Raw genomic sequence first — 9,824 nt, 5'->3', positions numbered from 1 at the left:
GATGATGACTTCTAGCTTGCTAGCTAAGATTTTGAAAGTATGATGTTGACATGATCAGTCCAATCAAAGCTACGGTAGACATAACGTGATTTGACGTCATTTTATCTGTGGCCAATGACCTTGAGCCTTCTTGGATGGGCACTTCTAATGTAAATCTATGGCAGCACCCAAGGGGCTTGAATTTTTGAGCTCTATCCGTAGATTTTGCGGTGACGTAGTTTCCATATGAGTGACAGAACACTGAGCCAATCACGGCGCAACTAGAAAACATTACTAACTCCTACGCTCTGTATTTTCCGTTGGCTGCCCCACCACCACAGAAAGCACTGAGCTAGGCTGAAATGCCTGCATTTTGGAGCTGCCTTGCTCAAGAAAGCAAAAAAGAGGACATGTTTGTATGTGGCTTTATTAACTCAATGATATTTTTTTTACATTGTTTGCAAACTGATATGTGACACGTATTAATGCCAAAATAACATGCAAAAAAGGCAACACCCCCAGAAAAATGATGGATGATGGGTCGCCACTGGTAAATGTTAATACAGAGCGTCAGGATTGTATTTCACGTGGTCCCACCGGTAAACGGTGCAGCTGAGATCCCTTGTAAGGCAGAATAATAATATGCCATTTCGCAGACGCTTTTATCCAAAGCGACTTACAGTCATGCGTGCATACATTTTTGTGTATGGGTGGTCCCGGGGATCGAACCCACTACCTTGGCGTTACAAGCGCCGTGCTCTACCAGCTGAGCTACAGAGGACCACAAGAATGCCTTGGGTCCTCGAGAGCAAGGGTCGCAGGGACACATGATGCAAAAGTGCTGTACTCACGGTTACTGGCTCCCCCACACAGCGTCACTGCTGTACTGTGTTTCAATTAACACAGACAGATAAATGCCTACATTTTGTTTTGTAACCTAGTCTCAATGTCATACTTTGCCAGCCACCATTATAACAAAAGTTGTTTTAACATGCACATTAGATACAGACCATTTTAAAAGTGATGTAATACTAATATTTAAAATACTATGAAAGCAGTAGGCTACAGACAGTCTGGAAGGATAGTGACATAACCACCTGAGTTAGGCAATTTACTCTGTCTCAGTTTCGTTTTGCATTGGAGCTACTGTGGGATCCATAGCACATACTGCTAACGATAAACAAACTGTAATAGCAGCCTAACATACATCAAAAGTGATTATTGAACGGGATCCCTCTGCCTTGAGGTTGTGTCTCGAGTACGTGTGACAAACATCCATGTTCAATGTTTTGTAACACGAACAAGTGGGTGGGGATTCATCCCACAGACGTTATGATTCGTCCAGCTAGCTGCCATTATATCTGCTTGTTCATGATTATCTGCTTTCTTCGGGGTTCTGTGAATGGCGCTTTCACGTGCTAGTCGGAACTAGGAAACTCAGAAATGTCCAACTTGCTAACTGGTTGTAGTTATACAGGTAACGCGTTCAACCAATTAGCATGTCGGACATTCCGAGTTTCCTAGTTCCGACTAGCATCTGAACGTGGCACTATAGCTACTACTCATCCATCTGTAGTCATAAAAAACCTGTTGACCACCACCTTGTTCTCATTGGCAGTTTGAAGTGACCATATCCAATGTTTTTGCATATCTGATTCAAATCTGTTTTTCTTCCTGCAGTCTGAACACCCAAAAAGCACATGGAATCGGATACTTCAAGCCACATTTCAAACCACCTTTGGTTTGAAATCAGATACAAATCTGATTCCTGGCTACTAGTATGCGACTTGTGTCTTAACGGTCAAATCTGATTTATTTGCCCTCAAGTGGTTTTTAGTCTGTTATATGTGGTAGCTAACTAGCTTGTTAATTGTTTACAAGCAAATTAGTGTGAATGTGCTAGAAAGCTAATCAGCTATCTAGCTAGCTATACTGAACAAAAATATAAATGCAACATGCAACAATTTCAAAGATTTTACTGAATTACAGTTAATGTAAGGAAATCAGTCAATTGAAATATACTCATTAGGCCCTATTCTGTGGATTTCACATGACTGGGCAGAGGTGCAGCCATGGGTGGGCCTTGGGTAGCCAGGCCCAGCCAATCAGAATGAGTTGTTCCCCACTAAAGGGCTTTATTACAGATAGAAATACTCCTCAGTTTCATCAGCTGTCCGGGTGGCTGGTTTCAGACGATCCCTCAGGTGAAGAAGCCGGATGTGGAGGTCCTGCCCTGCCGTGGTTACACATGGTCTGCGATTGTGAGGCCGGTTAGACGTACTGCAAAATTCTCCAAAACGACGTTGTAGGCGGCTTATGGTAGCGCAATGAACATTCAATTCTCTGGCAACAGTTCTGGTGGACATTCCTGCAGTCAGTATGCCAATTGCACACTCCCTGAAAACTTCAGACCTCTGTGGCATTGTGTTGTGTGACAAAACTGCACATTTTAGAGTGGCCTTTTATTGTCCCCAGCACAAGGTGCACCTGTGTAATGATCATGCTGTTTAATCAGCTTCTTGATATGCCACACCTGTCAGGTGGATGGAGAAATGCTCACTAACCGGGATGTAAACAAACTTGTGCACAAAATTTGAGAGAAATAAGCTTTTGTGCAATGGAAAATGTCTGGGATTTTTTATTTTAGCTCATGAAACATGGGACCAACACTTTACATGTTGCTTTTATATTTTTGTTCAGTGTAGTTGACTGCTATGGCTAGCCAAAAAGGACTTGTTTTGAGAGTTGGATCATCATATCCTTTGAGGCTTTAAAAGTGTTCTTAAACTATGATTTTGATCACTCAAAGCAACTGGGAAACCACCATGGCAGGCATTGTTGTCACCATTGCTTGGTGGCTACATAACTTCTGCATGATAGGATGCACCACCACCAATCAGCCTACACCACTGCGCACACACCTGTCGTTCCAATGAAATAAACGTAGCCATGTGATTTTCCGGAAGGTTCACCGTGCTGCCTTGTTGACAACATGACCGAGCGGCACAGATTACTGTTCAATTTGAGAAGGATCTTGCCATTTTTGCCCGTTCACATTATGGGCAGGGCCGGATTAATGCAGGGGTTTACCGGCTGATTCATAAAAAATATAAAAAATAAACTGCATAATAAATCAATGTGACTGGGTAATTGTGTGAGTCGGGCTGGGCCCAATAGGTAAAAAAATAAATACACCAGAAAGCATAATTTAGCCACAGAGGATCAATAGTTTCTAAAATAATAAATACTTGTGGATGACATTTATCACAAGTACATACAGGTAACTGCCCAAATAAAGAAAACGCCAACATAAAGTGTCTTAAAAAGGTGTTGGGCCACCACGAGCTGATAGAACAGCTTCAATGCGCCTTGGCATAGATTCTACAAGTGGACCTAAACCATGCCAGGAAAATGCACCCCACACACCATAACATCAACTTTGTATCCCTCGTTTACTCAAGTGTTTCCTTTATTTTGGCAGTTACCGGTTGCCTAATATACAGTTTGTTGTGTTGTGGCCATAGACATATAATCCATAGAAGGGTTTTGGAATCGGTCTTCTCACGAAAACGTCTGTAGCGTCTGAACGGTTTGGCCTATGAACTAATAGGACCCCTCGTTTTGCTCTAAGACCCCCACAAGTGTCACGGGACTCGTCTGAAGGTAACTGGTACCGGTTTAAAAACATGAACGGAAGTATGGAGGTAGTTTTGTGCCTACCCAAAAAAAGGGGTTAAATATGTGTACAAATAGATATATACAATATATATATTTCCTGAGTTTCCTTATATCTCCTAGATATAGGACTTCCTTATTATTTCTTTTTTGACTGTATTTTTTGCCATTTATGAATGTCTTATTCAATGTGTTTCTATGGGCTATAGTAGTAAAGGCCAAATTCAATATTTTATACAATATTTTTATATATATATTTGTTATAACCAAAAAGGGGTCCTAAAATTCAAAATCGAATAACTAAATGATCCATGGCATGACCCCCCCCCCCCCACCAACCTGGATCGATATTGGTTTTTAATGCAGACGAGGGCACTGAAACAGGACCATGAGTTTTAATGCTCGGAGGGAGACGGCACAGTATTCCCTTTGAGTCAGGAACCAATATTCCACCATAGTGACCCGCGAATGCGTTGTCTGCAGCATTCGGTCACATGACAGCTCGATCAGCTATTAGATTTCACTTACCGGCATGTCAACTGAGCCAGGATCACAGTCAAATGGATTTAGCTGATTTGGTCACTCATCTGTATAATTTTTTTGTATTGCCCCTGCATGCTTGCGTTCAGTTTGTTCAGTTTTCCGAATATGTCTGTTACATAGGCAAGAATACACATTTTCTTTTCATTACACAGAAAGTCAACAAAGTCTGTTTTTTACATCCATTGCAAATGACAACATTTCCGCTCTCAATTCAAAAACTCTTTCCAACACTCCCACTCAAAAAACACCAAGCTTCGGTGTGAAATAGAACATTGTTATGCTCTGATCCCATATCTCCACATAGTTTTACGAACAGGCGTGCACAATGTAGTTTACAATCAAAGTTACCTGCTGCGAATCGCCGAGTTCTGCACGTAGCTCTTTTGCTGCCAGTAGCTCTCGGTGTATTCATTATAGCTCAGTGGGTGTATCATACAATCCGTCCATATGGCAGAGGGAGACACATAACTAGAGTGCAGAGGCCTGCCTGCCGTCCCGTGATAGATGGAGCCCCATCTGTGCAAAAGCCCACCATTCGATCCCATGGAATCAGTTTTTTGTCAATATAGCCACGCAGCACACTGAACATCCCTGAGACAGAACAATATGTCCTCGTGAATAGCATCCCCCAACATGTAGCGAACAAAAGTCAATGCATGGGCATCTCGGGCCTCACAGCTAACGTCCATTTGGAGAGCATGTGGTGGGTATTTTGAGTCGTGCAGTCAGAGTTTCCTCCTGATTGCCAGCTATAGCATCAATTCTTAGTTTCACAATGTTATCTGACAAAGGTATTGATGTGAGTTTTTGAGCCTCTGCCTCCCCACACATTGTTTGAGAGAATGCCAAGAGTGTGCAAAGCTGTCCTCAAGGCAAAGGGAGGGTATTTGAAGAATCTCAAATATATCATATATTTTGATTTGTTGAACACTTTTTTGGTTACTACATGATTCCATATGTGTTATTTCATAGTTTTGATGTCTTCACTATTATTCTACAATGTAAAAAATAGTAAAAATAAAGAAAAACCCTTGAAGGAGTAGGTGTGTCCAAACATTTGACTGGTGGTGTATATATATATATACAGTATACACCTGTATATTTCTTTTTACTAGGATTTTGGAAATTCTCCCGCAACCCCATTTTCATATTAGGGACCCCTAGTTTGGGAACCGCTGCCCTTTACACACACACACAGGAATATTTGTCTGTTGTTAAGATGCAAATTCCTCCTCGTCTGTTGTGAATCACACACACCTGGTCCAGTGTCACACGTCTGAAACATGGCCGCCAGAAGATGTTTTGGGGTGACAAGTATTTTGCTACACTCTGCTCATACAGAAGTAATAAAGGCCTAGTGCACCAATTTCTTTGTGATTTTTATTTATTTATTTATCATCGGGTGCTATAACACCCTCAGCAACCCTACTTCCCGTGGCTATGGTCTGAAACATCGGCTATTTTCATTTTCAATGTGAATGTGTGTGTGTGGGTAAGGGGGCAGCAATGCCATGATGATAATAACGTGATATGAGGCATACCCATCATCTCACAAACACACACAAATAGCCCAAAAACCACACATGCGAAAAACGAAAAGCCCCTTACCTGTGTGGGTGGGGGGGTATACAGTTTCCATAACAACATCTGGAGAAACAATTAATGTCCGTCCCCCTGCCCACACACACAGCAGGATGTTTTAAGTGCGCTTGAATGGCCAACTGATAGCCCCATACTGATAGCCACGTAGTCTCGTGTAGCTCAGTTGGTAGAGCATAGCGCTTGCAACGCCAGGGTTGTGGGTTCGATTCCCACGGGGGGCCAGTATGAGAAAGAAATCAAAATAATGTATGCACTCACTAACTGTAAGTCGCTCTGGATAAGAGCGTCTGCTAAATGACTAAAATGTCAAATGTAAACTGCACCATGGGTATTTACCCGTTTCACTTTCAAGAGCGTGAAGATACAACATACACACACACCGTAACACCACTCAATGACAGAACAAAGTGAAGATGAATAATGTTTTTGTACATTTTATTACAAACATGTTTAGAAGTTTTAAAAAAGCATACATTCATGCATACATTCATACATACATACATACCATAACAACAGCGAATGGTAGCAAAACAAAATATATTTACAAAAAAATCTCAAGACATTAGAAAGAACTGACCAGCAGACTTCTCCTTACTCTCTCTCTCTCTCTCACACACACACACACACACACACATTATTAGGCTATAGCCTATTGTCTTTGTTAGCTGGAGTGCAGACTAGATGACTCTGACTCTGTCGTTGTGGACGTCATGGCGCCTGTTTGTCTACGCGGGAGAATCTTCAGGCTGGACATGCGTGTAAGTGTGAGGGCGCGGCGAGCAGAACTCTTGAAACCCACTCCCAGGAAGGCATAGAGCAGCGGGTTCAAGCAGCAATGGGCGTACGCCATTGGCTCAGACACCGCTAACCACACCCCAAGGCCTGACTCCAACGTACAGCCCCGAGGGATCAGCTCCAAGCGGAGGAGAGCATCCACTGCAATGCCAATGCAGTACGGCAGCCAGCAGAGGAAGAAACAGAGAACCAAAGCCACAGTGGTCCGCACCGCCCTCCTCTTCTGCCTCTGTCCTCCCAGAGGGCCGCGGGTCAGCCTGGACACGATCACACAGTAACACACCAGTAGCACCAGCCCCGGCACCACCAGCCCCACCAGCACCATCTGGAGTTGAAACAGGGACACCCACAGTGGGGCGTTCTCTGGCGGATAGAGCCTTGCACACACCATCTCCCCTTCTCCTGCCTCCTGGGTCCGAGCGAACACCATGTCTGGGATGGCGAGGAGACCAGCAGGCAGCCAGGCGCCAGCGTACACATACCTGCGAGCTAGCAGCTGCCGGATGTGTGTGGTGCTGGTGTCAGTGGCTTTGACCACAGCCAGGTAGCGGTCCAGACTGATGAAGGCCAGGATCAGCACGCTGCCATACAGGTTCACGGTGTAGATGACGTGCACACCCACACAAGTGACTGCTCCGAAGCGCCAGTCCCCTAGCGCTGCGTCCACAGACCAGAAGGGCAGCGCCAGCATGAAGAGCAAGTCGGCGGCGGAGAGGTGCAGCCGGTAGCGGTCCGTTAGGCTGAGCCGGGCCTTCCGCTGGCAGCCCAGTACAAACACCACCAGGCCATTCCCGGTGATCCCTAGGGTGAAGATGAAACCGTACACCACCGGGATGAAGATACGCTGCACGCTGGGGCTCAGCAGCTCACGGTCACACGGCTCCTCAAATCCAGCGCCGAAATCGCCCAAGCCAGAACCAAAACCGTAACTCGTGTCATTGTAGTCATAATCCGATTCTTGTATCACAAAGTGCTACAGAGAGAGGGAGAGAGAAGGATAATTGAGTCAACTTAAAAAATACCATGTGCAAAATTTTAAGAACCGATTCTACAATCTGATTAGTGATTAACATGATAACTGAGATAAATGCTGACAGCCATATAAAGTCCCATAACATTTTTGTTAACAAGGCCAAAATGCTGAATGAAACCATACGTTGTAGTAGGTCATGATGGAGACAGCTATATTTGTCTCTCTCTCTGTTCTCTCTTGCCACTTCTGTCTTTCTCTTCTCCAAGTGGAGTAAAGTTCTGAACCCGGTGAGGTTAAATAGCTGAGGCTACCCCTCTCCCTCCCTTGCTCCGCCCCAACACACACACACACACACACACACATCTGTGTCCTGCTGAAACGCTTTAACTGTTTTTTTGTGTTTTTTTTGTGGTGTCAGGTGCTGAAAGTGGCTCTATCGCAGGATATAGAGTGTGTGTGTGTGTGTGTGTGTGTGTGTGTGTGTGTGTGTGTGTGTGTGTGTGTGTGTGTGTGTGTGTGTGTGTGCCTTTGTTTACAGTTTAGGCCCCTAACATCAAATCTGTGAGAATAATATTGTTGGCAATGGCATGATGATATAATGCTGTTGTTGTCTATTGACAGTCAAACAATAAAGGAGAGGGGAAACGTTATAAAGGCATTCTCACTGCCCAGCTGTAGTGTGTATGTATGTATGGGGGCACAGCTGCTGTGTGTGTGAGATAAATTGAGAGAGCGGGAGAGCGAGTTTGTGGTTGCGCCACTTTGTCCCTTTTACATTTTACATTTACATTTACGTCATTTAGTAGACGCTCTCATCCAGAGCGACTTACAAATTACACAGAGCTGAATCAGAACAGTCCTGCATGAGTGGCTCCTGAATACGTTTTTGCTCCTCTCAGAGGTGCACAGGTGTGTGAGAGAATTCTCTGACTTGCGTCATCTGATATGATATGTTTATTATTGTGTGTGTGTGTGCTATTATTCTCAGATCAGATAGTGTTTCCTCCCGTTCTCCGTTCTGTTAAATACCATGGTCTCCCACAAGTTATTTGACCACAAATGAACAGTGTGTGTGTGTGTTATAACCGTGTCGCCTCTTGGTGCGCTAGTCCATACTCCACATGCTCAACTACAGATTGGCGCTAGATCGGGAGGCGCATGGTGCAATTGCGCATTCTGGGTTCTCAGTATAACCACAGCATGGGAGGGGTCGAAGTGTGTTTATGTTTGTAATAGGTGAGGCACATCCTGTGCAGACATAGACCCAGACAACACTGACAAAGGTGTCACCGCGCACTTACCACACTCTCACACCCTTATACAGATGTAAGATACTTTTGAGCCAGTTTTGCTACAGTAGGAAAATAATCCTTCAGCAACAGGAATGTGAATTATTATGTAGATTATAATTCATGGTTATTTTTTGTAGGGGTTGATACATTTTACGTTAGGGCAAATCAAGTCTGACGTTTTTAAAATGGAACTTTAGAAGCATTTTTAAATCTTGAATACACTACAAGTTTTCATTTCCTGCTGTGCAAGAACATTTTTATCAACAAGAGTGATCAAATTAAGATCCCACATCTGTACCCCCTCTCTCCTTCTCTCTCTACTCTTCCACACCATCATCCCTCTTTCCTTTCTTCCCTTTCTCTCGCTCTCTGTACCTCTCTCCTCTCCATTTCATCACCCACACTGTCTCTCCCTCTCCTCCCATCCGCAGAGGCCTAATTAAAGACCTCCTGTACTTAGGGCTCCACTTTGCACCCACTCCAAAAGATTGAAATGAAAATACGGTATTTGGATTGTTATCAGGCCTTATAACACAACTATGAACACTACCACAGCAAGGACTCCTGTAGGCCTACAACACTTACAGTATAGGGCATAAACAGTTAAATGCAGTTAAACACACACACACACACACACACACAGGCGAACAGGTGTTTCTGGTCGAACAGTTACCATGGAGCCTGTTCCAACGACAGCGCTGGTGACCAGCTGGGTTAGCTCCATACCTTCAGCTGTTTTACAGACCACCCGAGACAGACACACACACACACACACACACACACACACATCAGAACAGAGGAGCAAGAAAATAGTATTTCTGCACATAAGTAGAATGTTGGTGTAAAATGAAGGTAGAAGAAACACAGTAGGAAACAATAGGTAGGGAACTCGTCGTATTGCTGCTGCTGCTGGCCAGCTGAGACGTTTGAACTTAGAGCCAAGTAGGTTATTTGGGAGGGTGGGT

At 44.1% G+C, this 9,824-nt stretch overlaps 1 protein-coding gene across 1 annotated transcript; it reads right to left on the bottom strand.

Annotated features, from left to right (window-relative positions):
- Positions 1–6,415: 6,415 nt before the first annotated feature.
- Positions 6,416–7,810, bottom strand: LOC311146351 (C-X-C chemokine receptor type 4-like). The gene is made up of 2 exons (XM_084182839.1): positions 7,751–7,810; positions 6,416–7,567 (listed from the first exon to the last, which is right to left on the bottom strand). Exons 1-2 carry the CDS (start codon positions 7,763–7,765, stop codon positions 6,461–6,463), a joined length of 1,122 nt encoding a protein of 373 aa, XP_084038965.1. The 5' UTR covers positions 7,766–7,810; the 3' UTR covers positions 6,416–6,460.
- Between the last annotated feature and the right edge of the window lie 2,014 nt (positions 7,811–9,824).

The sequence above is a fragment of the Coregonus lavaretus genome (genome assembly GCF_964263955.1).
Source record: "Coregonus lavaretus genome assembly, chromosome: 19".
In the NCBI taxonomy this organism is placed as follows: Eukaryota; Metazoa; Chordata; class Actinopteri; order Salmoniformes; family Salmonidae; genus Coregonus; species Coregonus lavaretus.
The sequence above is the reverse complement of the archived record's forward strand: the minus strand, read 5'-3'. Positions and strand labels throughout refer to the sequence as shown.